Source organism: Lineus longissimus, chromosome 17 (assembly GCF_910592395.1).
Source record: "Lineus longissimus chromosome 17, tnLinLong1.2, whole genome shotgun sequence".
In the NCBI taxonomy this organism is placed as follows: Eukaryota; Metazoa; Nemertea; class Pilidiophora; order Heteronemertea; family Lineidae; genus Lineus; species Lineus longissimus.
In genome coordinates, this window is record NC_088324.1 from 13,441,568 (window position 1) to 13,460,601 (window position 19,034).

At 41.0% G+C, this 19,034-nt stretch overlaps 3 protein-coding genes across 4 annotated transcripts; 1 reads left to right on the top strand and 2 right to left on the bottom strand.

The window, feature by feature from the left end:
• Positions 1–800: 800 nt before the first annotated feature.
• On the bottom strand, positions 801–7,431 carry LOC135501845 (uncharacterized). The gene is made up of 3 exons (XM_064794221.1): positions 7,339–7,431; positions 3,683–4,106; positions 801–3,417 (listed from the first exon to the last, which is right to left on the bottom strand). Exons 2-3 carry the CDS (start codon positions 4,099–4,101, stop codon positions 1,485–1,487), a joined length of 2,352 nt encoding a protein of 783 aa, XP_064650291.1. The 5' UTR covers positions 4,102–4,106; positions 7,339–7,431; the 3' UTR covers positions 801–1,484.
• Positions 7,432–7,489: 58 nt separating this feature from the next.
• LOC135501851 (estradiol 17-beta-dehydrogenase 8-like) lies at positions 7,490–12,536 on the top strand. The gene is made up of 8 exons (XM_064794230.1): positions 7,490–7,550; positions 10,337–10,453; positions 10,697–10,884; positions 11,097–11,192; positions 11,381–11,466; positions 11,680–11,807; positions 12,098–12,172; positions 12,349–12,536. Exons 1-8 carry the CDS (start codon positions 7,505–7,507, stop codon positions 12,363–12,365), a joined length of 753 nt encoding a protein of 250 aa, XP_064650300.1. The 5' UTR covers positions 7,490–7,504; the 3' UTR covers positions 12,366–12,536.
• Positions 12,537–12,745: 209 nt separating this feature from the next.
• LOC135501847 (U4/U6 small nuclear ribonucleoprotein Prp4-like) lies at positions 12,746–17,770 on the bottom strand. Of its 2 annotated transcripts, none has more exons than XM_064794224.1 (12): positions 17,740–17,770; positions 16,972–17,132; positions 16,626–16,705; positions 16,422–16,494; positions 15,978–16,099; positions 15,452–15,625; positions 14,807–15,084; positions 14,438–14,530; positions 14,038–14,160; positions 13,682–13,789; positions 13,408–13,526; positions 12,746–13,188 (listed from the first exon to the last, which is right to left on the bottom strand). In XM_064794224.1, exons 2-12 carry the CDS (start codon positions 17,120–17,122, stop codon positions 12,989–12,991), a joined length of 1,521 nt encoding a protein of 506 aa, XP_064650294.1. In that variant the 5' UTR covers positions 17,123–17,132; positions 17,740–17,770; the 3' UTR covers positions 12,746–12,988. The 2 variants fall into 2 exon arrangements, with proteins under 2 accessions (XP_064650294.1, XP_064650293.1); XM_064794223.1 differs by lacking the exon at positions 17,740–17,770 and adding an exon at positions 17,444–17,546.
• Positions 17,771–19,034: the final 1,264 nt, after the last annotated feature.

Genomic DNA, 19,034 nt, shown 5'->3' on the forward strand with positions numbered 1-19,034 from the left:
CGTGATGGCTTTAGCAGGGTACAGCACTACAGAAATTATTAGAAATTAAACAAATTTTGCATTCATTTCCAGGGGCACAAGCCTTTGGGTGTTCCTGTTGCCGAACCAGCAGCGAGCTCCATGTCAGATGAGATACTGGTAGGGTCCAAAAGACTACCATCCTGAGCTTCAGTTCCTTTTTTGGCACTTACCGAGCTCATGTGCAAGGGGTGGAGCATGCAACCAACCCTGGTTCGTGAAGTTGACTGACAATGGGCTTGAAAATAATGAATCCATCAGTTGTGATAGTCATCTGATTGTCCAATGAAGTGGGTGGTTTCGTCTGCTGTCTGTCTTCGATTGTGACTATTGGGCCCGAGGCGTTTCCCTGCTGCATGCTAGCATTTCTGCCATTTCCCCTGCGAGTGCCAGGCTTTTTAACCAGATGACCAGCTTTCTACAATTCAATATTTGTTCATGAATGTCCTGGATATCCAGGGACAAAATATCAGATGCTACAGAATCGGCTGGGGCCAACCAACCCACCACGACTACCCTGCCAAATAGTATAATCGTTGATCACGGACAAATTATCCTCAAACCACTTTTGCCATTGATAATAAAGATTGTCCATTGCAGTGGAGCACATCTCATGATGATAAGACAGCTGGTAATGTATATGTATTCAGGGCCTGGCAGTCTCATAATAGGCTGTGATTGTGACATCTGTATGCAAGAAACATATTTTTCTTGACTGGACATGGATGGTCCTCACAGGTAATGAAGAACAACAAGGTGTTATTTTGTATATGAACAATATATTGTTATATACACTGAAATTTATACAATACAAGTCATAAGAAACAAGCTAAAATCTAGTCAAAATTGTGATGGGGTTGATTGGTTCAAATCATTACAGATATCTTACAAACTTCCTTTTGACGTCATATTGATTTGAGAACACCGAAATAATAGTACATGTAAGCGTGCTACTCGTAACAGGAGAAATTGTCACAGGAGCAATATTCACATCAGCCACACAGTCCAGTTTCCATACAACAAGATTACTTGTATGACCCCATAAGGCATATATACATTGTACAGTTTACCATTTGGCTGTGGCAGAGACAAAACATTGACATCAATGAGGCCGAAGTTTCATTTCGTATTTACCACATTTCAAATCTGTCAACCAGCGAGATTCTCTTTAGATTTTCGTTACAACAGTACAAGTCACTACGAAATGCAATATTTAGTCAATATTGCCCAGGGCCCGTCAGGAGATGGGCGTGCCCTGACCGTGCTCGTGCCCTTAAACATTATTTATTGTCGTGATTGATAGCGGCCGCAAAAACACCCAACAGATGTGCATTATCAACTCCAACCAAACGGAACAATTTTAAACTGCAAACTAATTACATAGAAATTCTTTACACCGATGCATACTTGATCGCAGAGGAGGAATTACATTTATTCCTCACCAGAGGTAATTTTGCTCATATGTATTACTGAGGAACAACCACCATACTCTCATCAGCTATAACATAGGTAATGGCTGCGTCATCATTCAATGGGACCTCCTCCGTGATAACATATTGCACATTATTATCATCTTCTACAATCATCGAGGAATCGACCAGGATATGTTGAACTTCTTGAGACGGATCACTCTTCAACAGGTATTCCTCTGGGACACCCTCTTGAATCGTCTCCGTCTCCTCAGAGCCATCATTCGCGGCCAACACTTGTATATACTGAACAGCCTCCTGGGAATTACCAGCAATATCCTTCAATTCAACAAACTGCATGGGCTCAGAACGTGAAGAGGGCTCAGGCACAGTCGTGTGGCTGACTTGAATGCTCTGTCCAGAATTCTGCAACTGTCTCAGCACCTCCTCGATCTTAATTTTTTGTGAAACAGCAGATTCATGGGGATCACAGACAATATAGAAATCATTCTGTGGTTGCAGTGAAGTGGTAATTACATTGTTTGCTTGTTGAGCCAAGATTTGACTAGCACTAGCAGGTTCGTTTGCACATACAATAGTTACAGGTTGAGCATGCTCAGGAGATGAAACCACATTCTCTGCACTGGCATCTTGCAAACCACAATCACAGGAAGCCCCCAACTTTGTTTCTGTTCTTTCCTCCTTGACAAGAGGCAAATCAACATCAATTTGAACATTCTCAGACTCAGACTTCTTCTGACCGGCACTCGTTACTGTTTCCTCTTTAATCCTTTTCGTTTCAGTGTAAACACCGTCTTTGATATCACCAGTGATAATAACACGTTTTGTCACATGATCAGTTTTTGGAACGACACTCTTGGTTAATTCAGCAATTACTGATTTTGCTGCAGATCTTTCTGCCCTATCTCGCTCAATCTGCGCACGATGTGCAGCCAACTCCTGGCTCATGCTCTCCGCCAGATCCGCCAATTGTTCAATTCTGCTGGGAATTGGCTCTTCCCTGGTCAGATGCTCTTCCAAAGCTGATTTCACACGGCTAGAAATCTGGCTCCTGATGAAGTCACTATTGGGCCGATTCCTCCTGGGGAAAGAACGTGCACCAACTTCAACCTCAGAAGTAAAAAATCGGACACTGTATGGATGATCGGATTGTTCTGCATTAGCTGACTTTGATGGACTGTCATCACTGTCGTCACTGTCCGACGTCAGTTTAATTCCACTTCTTGGTAGGCTAGCACCACCCAAGTCTCTTCCTTTATAATCTTTACCTCCACACCGCTTCATCATTTTCAACAACCACGATTCAGATGGGCGGCCATTTTTAAATGGTGTGTTATGCTCTGTGGCAAGTTCGCCTGCCATTTCTAAAAAGTCCACACGCGACAATCCAAGTTCTATTCTCCTGGTCGCCAAGTCGTAAAGTTCTCTTTCCAAAAATTTACTCAAGACAGGTTTCTGGCCACGCTTGGTGCCAGGGGTGTAACCCTTCTTGACATGATCATGTAAGGTCGACCTCGGGACCTGGAACATCTCTGCAGCCCTCTTATAAGTCATGTCCTCCTTTTTGACAGCCTCAATGGCCTTGGCCATATTCTCATCAGCCGAGTTATCAAACTCCACATCAGACACATCAGAAGACTGATATGTCTGCTGTGCTCGTCGACGCGGAACATATTTCCTTCGTCTCTTTCTTTTCGTTGGCATATTTTTCTTCTTGGATATTTTGAGAGGCGATCTCTTTCTTTTGATTGGCGACCTCTTTCTTTTCTTAGGGGGTGGGGGAACGGGCTCTGGCTCTGCCTCAGACTCGCTTGAGGAAGGAAGAGAGGATGATTCTGCCTCAGATTCAGAATCCGAGTTAGACTCAGAGTCAGATTTGTCAGAGTCGGGTTCAGGGTCCACACGCGCTTTCCGTGGCATCGTACTTTTTCTCTTTGAAGGTGACCAATCTACACTCTTCCTCTTTTTCCTGAAGTATAAAATTGCCAATCATAATAAATTTTTATTATCATAATACTTTTGAAACAAAAAAAATTTGCTCTTGATATGGTAAGTCAAGATAGTCAAACTTGAGAGCTGAACAAAAGAAAGTCTTTCAATTACTTTTGAGTTGTAAGAAACAACCTCATGCCCATGGTAAATAAACGACAATCACATTTCCCTCTTGAGTAAGTCGTAACACATCTGGAATTCCCAAGACCTGCAGACCCCTATGTCTATCCCATCATACTTACGTGTTTGGACGATACCTTTCACCCTCTAAAGTCTTCTTCATTCGAACCATGAACTTGCTGTACCATGCCATAGATGGCGTACCTCGGCTGAACGGCAACCCATGATTAGCTGCGAATTCACCAGCAATTGCTAGAAACTCTGTCTTTCTTATAGTATCCTCTTTCTCCAATGCTATTTTGTAAAGTTCCCGTTCCAAATCTTCACGTAGACGTGGCTTTGGTCCTCTGCGACTGTTCATCGCATGGATACCACGTACTCGATCATGAAGGGTTGTCCTTGGCACATTGTACAGTAAGGCTGCAGCGCGTAGGGTGAGCTTTCCCTTCTTGACATCCTTTATTGCCTGTTCCATCTCATCTATATTCCACGACCAAGAGCACTTACCAATTATTGATTCATCATCGCACTGTCCTGCCATTTAACCTGGAAAGATATGAATAATGACCTTAAGCTGAAGCATCCACCATCAGAATGGAGCCAAACATCCGAAATAGTCGCTAGGGGTAGTCCAATAATTTACACACAAGTAAAGATTCAACTCTTTTTTAGCCAAAAAGTTTATTGACAAAAGTTACAGACTGCAACCTTACATCATAAGTATTTAAAGTGTACAAAGCTGAAAAGTCAACAGACTTTGAGAATTTGAATATAAAAAATACTACAAACGAAAACATTTCAAACCACCAACAACACTACCTTAGCCACAAAATGCTTAGTGTCAACTTCAGTTAGCCAACTTTGACTCTCATATTTTCCCTGGCAAATACCTGGGTTAATTTTCAGACTGCAAAATGTGAATACAACTTCAGGGCTGTAGCTAGAAAGGGGAGGGACAAATTCCCCCCTCCCCTCCCACCCACCCAAAGGATCACCCAATTGTCCAACCAAGAAGTCCAATGTTGATTTCATCATCCAATCTCATGACTATTTGATACCTCCACCTCGTGGACCACTTCAAGGATCGGACCCTCTCCAGGCTCCACAATCATGACAATAGTATCAGCATCAGAGATCACAGTCCCTGCATTAAAGGTCACAGTTTCTACAGCACAAGTTACGGGCACTTGAATAATTTCCTGTTGGTCACTACTTTCTGATTGAACTTCAATACAGCCTTCAGTAACAGGAACATAAACAGTTTCCTGGGAGTCAGATTTCATCACTTCATAAACTGAAGTAACATGGTTTTCATTTACCGGCAAACTATTTTCAATGCTAATATCCCTTCCTTGTGAAGAATGATCGCTTCTTTGTGGTGCGTTCTTTTGATCTTCAAGCACGTAACCTTGATCAAACACCACACTATCAGAAGTTGTTGTATTATCGCTTGGCCTAATTTCATTAGACACACTCGTCTCAAATGAAGGGCTATTTCCACAAGAGACAGTATGCTCAAACGATGTATTATTTTCAGACGAAGAATCTTTTTCATCGGATGAATCATTTTCAAATGACACATTAGAATCTGATGTATCAGAACCATCATTTTCACCAGATACATTCGCAACACATTTTCGTGCTTTCTTTTTTGGCTCACCAACAGATCCCTTTTTAATTGAACTTTTCCTTTGTTTCTTACTTTTCCCAAGTGACGCATATTTATGAATTTTATCACTTTCACCAGAAGAGTTCTCAGAATCAGAATCAGAATCTCTGACTAGTGCTGCTTCATTTCTCTTTAGCATTTGTCGAAACCAGTTCATACTCGGGCGACCATTTAAAAATGGTGTTTTCTTCTCTGCAGCTAGTTCCCCAGCAATCTCCAAGAAATCTGGCGTCGTCAGTCCCAATTTTCCACGCCTCTTAGCTAAAGTGAATAATTCCTTTTCTACCTCGTTACTCAGGACCCTCTTGTTACCAGCTTTTGAACCAGATGGGTGCACACCACTTATTCGATCACGCAGCGTTGACCGGGGTACACTGTAATATTTTGAGGCACCGTGCATACGCATTTCACCTGACTTCACTGCCTCAATAGCCTTCAGCATATCCTGTTCATTATACGATCCATAGGACGAACGCTTTTTACTCTTGTTCTCTTCTTTTTGCAGACGAAAATTCTGAAACAATACATATATATTTATTTTTTCCTCCATATAAACAGGCTTCACTTTTGAAATTAATACATCACATCGAATCCAGGTTTATTATCCCCTTTTAAAACTAACTATCAAGAGAACATTCTTGTCAGTAAAAATGCCCAAGGATAACTAAAAACATTATATTCTATACTCTAGAGATGAACGGATCAGTTCAAGTCTTGATATGGCCAGACCAACACCTCAAATCCTTATTACTCAGTATTTACATACTTAATACAATATAGATAGTTACCTCAATAGCATCTTCAATGGCTTCTTCCACTTTCTCAGAACATGAATTCTGGCTGCTTTCTTCATCCGAACTCTCCTCCTTTTTACCACCAAGCTTCTTGGTGTGTCGTGCCATCATACCCATGTACCAATGATTCCCTGGCACCCCCTTGGAAAATGGCATATTCAGCGTGTCGGCAACTTCACCAACAACCTCAAGGTACTGCGGACGCGTCATTCCCAGTTGGCCACGATGTTTCGCCAATTTGTACAACTTCCTTTCAACTTCTGGTGTTAGGGTACTTTTTCTACCACCACCAAACCCATGGTGAACAGGTTTTTTTAAGTTCAATACTGGCACATCTTCATCTTCGGATGAGCTTTTATGGTATGAACTCTCAGTGTGGACAAACTTCCTCTTCTTTCTAGGTGCCGTCAAGAGCTTTCGTTTCCTTTTTCTTTTAGATGGCGGCATGTTTATTTAGCTTGGCCTAGAAAAGAAATAATTTGTTTCTCATTTGAAAGTTTTTTCCCATAACTTTTCGGAATTTTGTTGTATTTTCTTTGTTCAGAAAAAGTCCTCTTTTGGTCAAGAGTATTTCAAAAAGCAGTGAGAATTCTTTTCTATTGACCAAAAACAAAAGTCCCTGAAAGCTGTAGTTCCTAGTCATGCTTCTCCAGTATCACTATATCACTAAGAAACGTAAATATCTTCATCAATTCAAATATGAGAAACAAATCATTTCCTTACGCATATATTATAATGTGGGATATCATCACCAAATTCACCTGTGTAATCTTTTCTCACAATGAGTGACCAAATGTTGCACATGCGTCAGCCAGACTGCCCAGAGGTCTGAGAGGAGAATCTGATTCAACGTTATGAGTATGAGGAAAGGCCCACTTTAAATTAAATTTTGACATTTAAGAAGATGCCAGTGCCACAAACATCAAAACTGGTGGACCGATGCCATTGCCCGAAGCCAAAAAAATGCCAAATGGCCATTTCAAATGGTGATAAGGCTAAGCGTAACATGTCACTGTTGGCACCACATGACTGTGTAGTGTACCGGTGTATCTCTGGAAGTTCACAATGATGACAATACAATGTAAACACGACAATGGAATTGCCAACTATTGTCCGATAATACATTCACTGTACATTCTGTACATAAGCCTATGTGCACGTAGTACTAGTAGTGACGTAGTCGTCGATTGGGAACGGACGAGCGGCTAATTTTTTTTCCACGCCCGATTTAGGGTAAAAATTACCTTACTCGCGCTCTAAGGTACCTACTGTTACATTCTTGAAGTTGGAGACGAAACTAGGAACTAATATTTACCTCAAAATTTTGTTCTGAAACGTTGATTTTGGTTGTTTTTATTGCTGAAAAATATGCATCGTTCGACAATCGATTACAGGCGCAACTCGAATGAACAGGGAAATTCTGCAGATTAAATCTGCGACATTGAGATTTCGGGGGGCATCTCAAAAGTCATGAAGTAAACATGGCAGCCAAAAGTATTTTGCTTGGTGGCATTGCGGTTGTTACGGGTAATTATTGTCCTTAGAGTGTTGATGTGTTGCATTTTCATAATCAGAGCCTTGTGTTATACTTCTAGAATCGTCTGCTTCACAGACTGGCTGCAGGAAGGAGGGCAATAAAATAACTGAATATAATGTTTCAACATTTCCTTTTCGAACTATGGACCAACCAGTCGGGCAACAGGGACAGAGCAGTCAGTTGGCCGCGCCCCCGTTCGCAGCGCCAAAAGAGCGTTTCTCTCTGCGTTGCGCTGCTACTGTCACCTATCGGTAAAAATTTGATACTAATTCGCGCCATATTTGTGGCAGAGACTAAAACCTCTGTAGCATGCACGACTGTTCGGGGAGAGCGATTGATCAAAGATGGCGAAATTGTTCGTTATTGAAAGAAAAAATTGGTGTTTATTTCATCAAATTCCAAGCAAAATCAACCGAGTTTGATCAATTTTTCGAAATATGATATTTTCGCAATCTTCGCTGAACATACCTCACTCAAAGATATTTTCCAGCTTTGCGGCGATATTTGGTAAATTGATTTTTTGCGAAGTGGTTGACCAATCCTAAATGAATTCATATCTTTTAAAACATTTGAGCACCCGGTTTCCTAAATATTTCTTTTTTGGCACTTAATTTGGTGATTTTTCGAAGAAATCTCATTAATATTTATGACGTTTTGGATCACGTGATGTTAATCAAGCCGTTTTTCGCGGCAATTGCGTGCACGACGCGATATTGTAAAAATATTTTAATGCACAGCGTGTCTCAAAAAAATTGTGGTTAAAAGTGAGAATGGCATGATGGTAGCCTGTTTGAGTTCTGTTGATGAATATGCTTAGTCTGACTATAATTTCTACAACTTGTGGCCAAATGACCAGATGATTTGAGCCTTTTGATAAAGCTACTGGTAGAATAGTCGTCAGAAATGTCAGAGCGACAGTGACTGAGTGAGTGTTATGTTATTGTTATGTTATGAGACTGGAGGTATGTCATGTGTTCCACCATATCGTCATTGATATTGACCAGGAATACTATCGATTTGTGTGGATGTGCTCAAACAGTAAAGCATGAGCCATGATGCTTCACTTCCGAAAAGATCCAGGTGACTGAGATGTCTACTACTACTGTTGGGCAATCCGGCTGATTCTTCAGAAATTTCTCTGTATATCCTCTGTGAAAATAAACTTTCTCATAATGATATATCTTTTGTTTGTTTGGTAATTTTAGTTGCCTATGTTTAGGCACTTTTTTGCCAGATTTGCCTGTAAAAGGCTGCCATAGTTCAGGAAAAGAAATCATATACACATTACAATGTGGATCTTCACGGTCCAAAACACCAGGGCCTACTAGGTGACATGGCTCAATAATAGGCATTGTCTGGTAATTTTGGACGACCTTTGGATGGATAGTTTATTTTCCCTGACCCTGGCCTGGGTCTGAACGGGCTTCCAAGCCATCAATGATGCTTATAAAGCCGGGAATAGCCTCATCAGTACCCCCACAAGAGTTATTTTGTGCCAGACATCGCGCACAGAACTTGCCATGATCTCATTTTTAGAGTTGCTGTATCAGTAAAAGATAATACCAAAAAGTTGATAAAGTATGTAATTTGAGCAGCATGACCAATGCCAGTGTTAAAGGTGTAAACTTAACCTATTACAGGACATCTTCCTGCAAGATTGTGATTGGTTTAACTTGAAGTTTGTCATCAATTTGACTGTTGTAATTGTACATCCAGGCTGTTGTCATTCAGGAAAAATCTGCTTTATCTTTCAGCTAATACTTTCACTTCTCCAGTCAATCGGGTTTGATGAACATGTCAAGCTGTTGAATGGTGTAAACAATCATTAGCAAATAACGTCACGAATGAAAATAAGTTTGATTCCTTCCACTTGAAAAGTTCAACAGCACCACTTGCAAGAATTTGAATTTGGCATTGTGTTTTACACCCTTCAACAATTGACTGTCTGTTTGTTATTGGTGTTCTTGTTTCAATGTTAGCGTTTCACTGTTAAAGAGTTTCAAGATGCAGAAGAGAGGATTAGTTATCTTTAATGTTAAGTTTCTTCTTTGCATCATTTTGTCATTAAATTTGGGCAATGGTGGTCTCATGAAAGGAGGGATGGGACGGCAGGATGGGCTATTGGACAAGTTTTCATAATCAGTATTCTAGAACACGTTTTGTAGCGATGGTGGCGATCCTAGTGTTCGGGCCTCTTCGGCTCAACTTCGGGTGTGGTCGGAACCTAAATCCGGCTGCAACATTTTCTGACAAAAATCAGAGGCAACTTAAACGTATTTTCTAGCCGTGCGGCAGAAATAATCATTTTTACTATCTTGTTATTCAGTCAAAGATACATATAACAATAAATATCAGTCATTACTTCTGAGCACGCGCGATGTTTTTGATGAGTTAGGTGCATTTATTCAACAAAATTACGTGAAAAAATTGCAAATTTTCGGGCGACGACCGCTGTTCAAAGTCACGTAAACAGCAAACCTCAGGACTTTTTACACTTTTTTCTTAATGAAACTACTAATTAATGTTTCATCTAGAATAATATGTTCCGTTTACATGTCATTCAGAAAGATTTTGGCAAGTTTAGGATCGATTTCCGACTTCATATTTTTCACGCCAAAATGTACGCGATAATGAGCTCGTAATGATATGCAGTGACGTCATAGCGCAGAGAGAATTACGCGGAAATGGGGCCGCGGCCAACTGACTGAGAGGACTTGTTGCAACGCTTCTTCTCAAGACATATTTCATTACAATTTGATACTTCATTTTCTCCTAGGTGGCGGCAGTGGTATCGGGCGTGCTGTTTGCCAGATATTGGCAAGAGATGGCGCCAGGGTAGCTGTGGTGGACGTCAATGAGAAGGGTGCAAAGGAGACACTGAACCAATTAAATGGTTAGTCGGAGTAGGACTATAAAGGTTACATGGACTAGTCTGAGAAGGGTTGAGGCAAAAATTGTCTGAAACCTGTAAAGAATGTCTGGTTGTCCTTGCTTGTGGTCAAAATCATGACTGCTAGCCATAAGACCCATAAGTCTGGTCACTCTGCAAGAGGTAGTCATCTGGGTAGGACCAGAGGCGAATTGTATTGAAATCATTCGTGAGCTCAATCCCTTTTATGATGTCCCCTAATTTCAGGAGAGCATATGATGATCACTGGTGATATATCGAAGACAGCCTCCGCAACGCAGCTTGTCGCAGATGTTCAGTCTCACTTCAATGAAGCGCCCTCTATACTGGTAAACTCTGCTGGTATCACTAGAGATAAATACATGCTGAAGATGACAGAACAACAGTGGGACGAAGTGATAGATGTTAACCTCAAGGTCAGCGCGTTTACTGTTCCAAACCAACCAAAAAGTATGAGCCAATAAAGAAGTTTCTGGCAAATGTTTATGTGACAGCTCACATCATGAAATGTGAGATTCCTTGTTACTTCACCAGGACAAGGAAACTAAGAAAATATCATCCTTTGCAATAAGTAACAATAGGCTTGGTTGTGACAGCTATCGTTAAAAACTTTTTCTTTGTAATGTAGGGCTCATTCCTAATGATGCAAGCTGTAGGCAAAGTCATGGCACAGAAGAAAGTGAAGAATGGTTCCATAGTTAATGTCGCAAGCATTATTGGAAAGGTAGGTCAAAGACTAACTTGACAAGGTTGGATTGTACAGAAACTATCTATGTGTAAACAAAACATAGAGAGGGAGAGGTGTCAGCTGAGGTTCCACTATATAACATTGCCTATACACCAGGCAAGAAGCATTTTTAGACAATGAAACAGTTTATTTATCTAATGGTGACAATTATATAAATCTTTCAGACTGGAAACCCTGGGCAAGTGAACTATAGTGCCTCTAAAGCAGGAGTGATGGGCATGACGAAAAGTGCTGCACAAGAACTTGCCAAGTAAGCTGCTTCACTTTCTGAATGAAAATAGTGTGTTAGACTCAACTCTAATCCCCCTCTACTCTCAGTTTCTGAATGATTAGACCAGTTGAAAAGGGAGGAAATACACTGTGCTATATGACAAGGCCAACTGTTTTGTACTTCTGATCTCGGAAAACTGCACCATACTTGCTGAAAGTATGACATAGTCAGGTTACCTTTCTTTGCCTTTAGATTTGGGATTCGATGCAATGCTGTTTTGCCCGGCTTCATCAACACCCCAATGACTGACGCAGTCCCTGATGATATCATAGAAACAATCAAGTGGTTTATACCGATGAAAAGAACTGGAACTCCTGAAGGTGAGATATGAAGTACAGAAAAAAAGGGTTACTGTTGACAGGTGCTAAAGGGTCTGCAGGTGACTCTCATGCACCGTTTTGGAACTGGCTCTGGGATTGAGAATATTACGTTGGACAGTAATTGAGTCTTGTTTGACTTCTTGACCAAAATATCCCTCATTCAAGCATGTATAGTATTGATGCGGGGACACACATGGACACAGATCAAAGTTAAACTCTTGATTGATTTAAATGACACAAAGAGTACTTTCTAACATCTATCCATTTGAATCTTGTCTCATCTTTTCTAGAGGTTGCTGAAACAATTGCATTTCTTTCGTCTTCCAAGAGTAGTTACATAACTGGTGCTTGTATTGAAGTAACAGGTGAGTAATGGGCTGTCAGCCAGCAAATAACACTTAATTGAGCTAATGCTGATGTTTCTAGCACCGATTGAGAACTGGACCCGTAATACAGTATGTCCCAGTTCCTCAAGGGCCAGCTAGTTTTGACCATTATATGTAATAGTCATTGATTTTAAGCATCTGTTGCTGAATTTCAGGTGGGTTATACATGTGAAATAAGAAGACACGAAATCATCATTTAACTTATCAGGATTACAAAGCTTGTCGACCACGGATCAGTCCCTTAGCTGGCCCAATACAAGGAATATGTGTTGTGAGAGAATGTCATTTGTAGATACGTACAGATGTAAATTTTAATAAATTCATATTTCAATCAGTTCATGTACATACATGTTGTGTTCTATGATTTCTGACATCCTCGACTTTTGTGAAAAAACAACCCCTCATGGAAGGAAGGGAAATGAATCCCGAATTTAATACCTGGTTTAAAGCTAAAAAGTTGCGAGGTTTTGCCATATGCAGTGCTTGTAGTGCAATTGAAATGCAAGTTCCAGGGACTAATAAGGGAATAAAAATCTGGGAATAAAACCGGACTGCTTTAAAAGTTGTTTATTAGAGAAAAATTCTTATACCTAATGACAACATGAAGTCATTATACATCTCTAATTTGACATATCGGGTTCAAGATTCCGGTACTGACTCCTCCCTACTGAATTCTCCCATGAAAGAAATCCCATTGAGTAATCACAATCCTAACAAGTTGTGACTTGTTTCTCACTGGCAGTGTCTCAAACTTAAAGTCCATACACAATAACAGGAACAAGCCATATTCCTTCATCATGTAGTTTCCGGTGCCCACAATTTGAATGTCCTGTCGTACGATGCTGATGCAATGTACTGTTTGTCTGGCGAGATGTCAATGGCCATGACCTTTCCTCCGTGTCCTGCGAGTGTCTTTAGCGGCGTCCAGATTGGATGCGCCCAAACTTTAACAGTGTTATCGTACGATGCTGTGATCAAGTAGTTCCCTGTTTCCGCTGAAAAGAAAATGACAATTTTAATTTGATGGAATTTGATATATTGGGGAAATCAAACTTTTGAAATAATCAAGAAGGCTACATGTATCGAACACAGCTGTGGCTTTTAAGGCTTTGACAACTTATTTCCCAACAACGATGGACATTGCACACATGGTGAAATTTAGCATTTAATTTACCGGTACTTCGTCCAGGACGACGATGTGGCATAACACTTACGCTGAAATCTAACTCCAGAGACAATGTTTGTATGTGCTGGTATGGTGTAAACACATTTTCGCTGCCTGAGGTCCCAAATCTTGGCTGTGTTGTCTTCGCTCCCGGTAGCAATGTGATATCTGTACAACACAACAACAAAATATAGTAATTAACTAGCAGCATCGAGAACATTCAAAGGAATCAAGACAAAGACATTTCTACTAGGTCTTTAGACCTTTTCATCATCACACCCAATGTAAGGGGCTGAGAGGTTGATAAAGCCAACTGCACTTACCCATTTGGAGAGACATCAACTGAAAGAACTGACTTGAGATGACCTTCCATAAACATAATGCAACGACCAGTTCGTAGGTCCCAAACTCTGGCAAACGCATCTAACCCACTGAAATAGATAAACAGTGCCAAGTGAAAGAAGCTGAGCTCATTCTAATAGGGGGTATGAAGACAAGTCCAATACTCAGTCTTTTAACTTGAGGGACAGCATTGCCTGACAATACCACTACTGAGACAGATAGCAAACGCATCAAAATGGGCAGTGAGGGACACAGAATTAGCCCTCTAAGACTTGTGCCCTGAGTGAGTCGGGTGAACCTGAGTGAGTCTGATATTTTCTAGGACTCTTCTCCTTACCCAGTGACGGCCAATGCTCCATCTCCCTGGAATGCTATATCATAGACAGGCTTACTGTGTCCTTCCTGGTGAAGGATTTCTTCTGCCACTTCAAGATCCCATAATCTCCAGGAATTGTCCCAGCTAGAAAGAAGTGAAAATACATCATGATAGTTAGATTGTCCACAGCTTTTTAATTCCAAAATCACACAAAAGGATGCCTCAAAGGATAATCCTGAGAAAGAAACTTCTATTTGGTACAAGTTGACAGAGGGAGATCGCAGAAGACACTGGACAAAAGCCTTTGCTCTAGCTCCATCAAAGGCCTAAAGACATGGCAGAATAAGGGTTCTTGTATAGCAATTATAGTTTAGATGACAACCACTTCTGCAGCTAGGTGGGACTTGTCCTATTTTCTTACCAACAAGTAGCCAGGAACCGTCCCGAGGGATGATATCTCAATCTGGAGACTCTGTATGGAGCGTGGCCTTCAATGTCTGCAATTGGTTCATCACTGGAAACAATAAAGAACATGATATTTTAACTAATTACAATACAGAAGGAAGACTCTGTCGAGTGGTTTTCGGAATTAGACCCGAAATCTTAACATAGAGGATTCAATATGCATAAAGACACAGCACCACTTGTGACTTTGGGCAAGACACTCCTTGTAGCTCACGCTCGTGGCAGAAGTTTCCCTAGACAGAGCCACACAATAACCCCAAGTGGCATCAAACTGCAGTGCAAGCAACAAAGACTTGACAGAGCAAATTCGGCAGACTTTACATACCTGTCAAGACTCCACAACTTGACCGACCCATCCTGGGCACAAGAGGCCATACAACACTCCGAATTATCCATTGATAAGCTCGCTTGTGGATGAAATACGATGGCCCCGACTTGACAATTGTGGCCTCTCAGGGTCCTGATAGGTTCGCAATCTGGTATGGACCAGAGTTTACACAGGCCACTCCATGATGCAGTGACCAACATCTCACTGTTGGGACTGAACTGGCAAAACGACAGTGGTCGGTTATCACCAATTTGACTGCACTCAATCGACAAGGACTGAAAAAGAAAAACCAAGTGAAGATTCATTCAGTCGAGTCAGATTATCAGACATCATTATCTCTCTGCATAGTATTCTTATGTTATTGTTATGCTGTTCTGATAAGACTAGCCAGAAAACAGCAATAAAGAAAAAACCTACTCTCCCATTTATTCACAATATCAAAGGACTCGCTCACAATATTGAAAGTCTCAAGAACTGGCCGTCTAACCTTGGACCTAGAGGATGTGACCCCGACTCAAACATTGTGCCTCAAGGACAATTCCATACTGCCAGAGAACATCTTGAGAGATATCACACAACCAATTAATAGACAAGTTACCAAAAAGAAGAAACTGAACACTGCACAAAAAATCTCAAACTTACCCTGATTTTTTTCTGAAGCTCCTGAGTTCGTGCATTGGCTTGGGCAGATGGGATGGCTTTTTTTGTCCGTGATTGTTGTATCCTCAACTGAGCTTTTGGCAGGGAATACTTAGCGATCCAGTGCCTAGCGTCTTGGAGTGACCGGGGTCCTTGGTGATACCATGTGATGTTATCCTGCAAGGTAGCAACGAAAGAAAACATCACTCATTTGAAATACGTATCTTAAAACTATTGAATATATGAAACACACTGCATCTATATGTTAGAGGTCAAGTGCTGCAGTCGACTGCTGAATATCCTAAACACACCCCATACCCCTCAGAGAGGATGAAAAGGATGAAAGACTGGCAGCCTGATCCCAGGACAGAACAGTGTGATGACTCATGTCACATTGTGAAAAGTGCAGGGTCAACCCAATGGTCAATACCTGCGCGACATGATATGACGATGACACTCAATTCCTCTTCACCATTCTGCAGAACCAGAACTGATCATAAGCAGAGCATTCATGACTCATCTAAATCACCTCATCCTTCTTCTCCTTCTTCTTCTCCTCAGCCTCCTTCTTCTTCCAGACATCTTCACCTAGCGATGCCAACAACTGGCGTAATCTTTCTCTCCTATCAGCTGGTCCTTCACCAAATAAACCTGAAATCAGAAATCAACTGTCTGAAGGAAAGAGTAAGTGAGCATCAATCTCGTGTGTGGTTTTTACAAGTTTTAAATTGTATGAACAGAAAGTTATTTAGATTCAGATTGGAAGCAGAATTAACCACAGATTAAGTCATGACAGCAACATAGTCTTTGGCAATGCTTAATGACTTGAGGATTAAAGTTTCAACTCTGCCAAAAAAATGCTCTAAAGTGGTTCAGGGTGCTAAGGCACTTCTGCTCAACTCCAAGATCTGATGTACAGCTCGCCAACCAAGTTGCAAACTAGGCAAGTTTAGTCCATATGCTGATTACTTACAAATTGGTTCTCCATATTTTCTTAGATTGACTTTTACTTCACCATCATCAGTGGAAACTTGGATTTGTCTTGCCTGGAAAAAAGTCCATTTTAGTGATGAATAAAGGCCTTTTTGGTAAAAAAGTGGATGCAAAAAGCTACTTGAGTTCACACCTCCCAAAGAGGAAATTTTCCTACTTGTGTAAAAGTTGTCTTGTAACTCACCCGTTTCCTTTTTTCAAACTCTTCCAAAAGTTCATTTTTACTGCTTCTGATTTCTTCCTCCATGTCCATGACATCAGCAGCTAGAAAAAAAACAACTGTTGTCTTAGGTTCACCATTCTAAATAGATAGTAATTGCATGTCTAGGTTACAAAATTGAACTACAGATTTAGTTTCAACAAGATTTGGCATGCATTACATCTTGTGGTTCAGACTAGAACCTACTCTGCCAACTTTTTTAGCCACTCCAGCAATTTATCCTGGCATTTGGTTTTAAACTTTGCACTAACATCTTGTCTCAATAACTGTTCTTTGGCAAATTTAACGAACAGAAGCTTGATATACATACAGTTGGAAACATTGATGTTGCCTGCTTTGATGCCAGCATCGAGGGCAGACTGGCCCATGGTAGTAAACCCACGGCTTCGAATCTGTTCATCGATTGCACCATAATGTACCACTTTGGCACGCTTGACGTAAGCTCCTTCATCATCTGACATTTTGTCAAAGCTAAAAAACAAATTAAAGAATCAAGGTAATTAGCCTAATTAGGAAGTTGAGTGTTTTTCTTCATCGTACTGTCGTGCCATCATGTACTTTGTAATCAACCCATTTGAAGAACTTTGTTAAGGCGGCGCGCTGACCAGTCATGCATTTCACCAGGAACAAAGGGTCACAGTGGCTTATGGCATTCACGCATTGTCTGAAGTCGGCTTAGGCCTTCTGTCTGACGTGTTCTGAGTGAGCGCATTTTATTTGTTTTGGCTCGGCTTCATCTTCGAAAAGAGTTGTTGAATAATAGAGATTGTAGACAAACATACTCTTCCTCCGGTTTCCAGGCACCGGGACATAAGATAAGATTGTGAAATGCAGGGATTTTCACCAACATAAAGGATATAGACTCAGCAAAACAATGAAGGCTGAAATCCGGGAACCGAATGTGTCCGAAATTAGGTCAAATTACAAAAACAAGCTATCAGAGTGATATAAGGGCCTAATCAGCACGTTGATAACCCTCACGTACTTTCCTATAATTTATCTACATAAAAAACCTTAATTAGTTCAAAGAAATTGCTTTATTTAGCTTTATTTCTTAAAATAAAAAAAAATCCCGTACCGCTTTCGTTGGTTGCGTTGGATTGTTCTACTTTGACCGGTGTGAAAGTAAATCTAGTCCACCGTGACTCTCAGAAAGTCCTATCCTATTGTTCAATGATTACTTGTGTATTGGATTGAGCTTGTATACTAGACTTCCCTAGGCTACCATAGGACTTTTATTTAGAATCTAGAATCATCTCTCCCGTGGACACTAAATCCTGCACAGCGCCTTGTCCTCCGATAAAGAGGTGTGATAGAGACCAAATAACAAGTTATAGGCCTAGTTTCTGTTTTCCACCGCAGCGGGCCTGTGTATTTTACCGTCGCTCTATACTGTTACCTGCAGAAATGACTTTCGGCCAATGAGACAGTATTGCACCATATCTCTTCTGGATGTGCCCTCTCCTTCATAGCTCGCCATGACGCCAGAGAGTGTACCAAGTCTTTGTTGGATGTGCCATGCCCCTTCACTATGCGTACGTAGTGCACCATGTTTCTACAGGGTAGACCTTGTTTCAACCCTTAGGAAAAATGTGTCTCATTTTCACATGGTGAATACCTGATCATTTTCATAAAGGGATTGCATGAAATCAGAACACCAGACCTGAAGGACAGCAGATACTGCAACAACCATACCATAACATGCTGTCACAACCAGACCTGATGAGATTGCAGATGCTGCCACAAGTAAAACCAGACCTGATGAGATTGCAGATGCTGTCACAACCAGACCTGGCGAGATAACAAATGCTGTGACACCCAGAGCCAAGGGCAGCACGAGCAGATCCACGCCTAATAAGCCATCTCAAAGCAGAGATAGCCAAGATCACTTCTGTTCATGTTTTGAAACATGAACCTATAATGTGACCAGGCCAATTGGAAGGATAGAGGCCCAAGCTTGAGTGCCCTCAGGTGGAGTTCACACCAGATCAGGACATAATATGACCACGGCAAACAAACATAAACTAAGACCCCCCCCCCCCCCCCCCCATCAACATCATTGAAAACTTTGGCAAGTAAACTTGTTGAATTAATTTTGTCAGCTCCACAAGACCTATACCAGAGTATGAAAACCTGATATATATATCAATTCGAAAGGCACCCTTGTTGCGCCGCGTGTCCCTGCGTGGGATGAATGAAAACAGATCAATCAACATACAGACTAACTCGTCATGATTTTTTGATAAGCTGAAAGTGATTGACGTATACTATGTCTCGTCTGTGAAATGACTACAAAAGCGATACTTTTCACTCTAACTGTGTTTTGTTTGGCAACTATAATTCAATCGCTGAAAATGCCCAGTTACGATATAA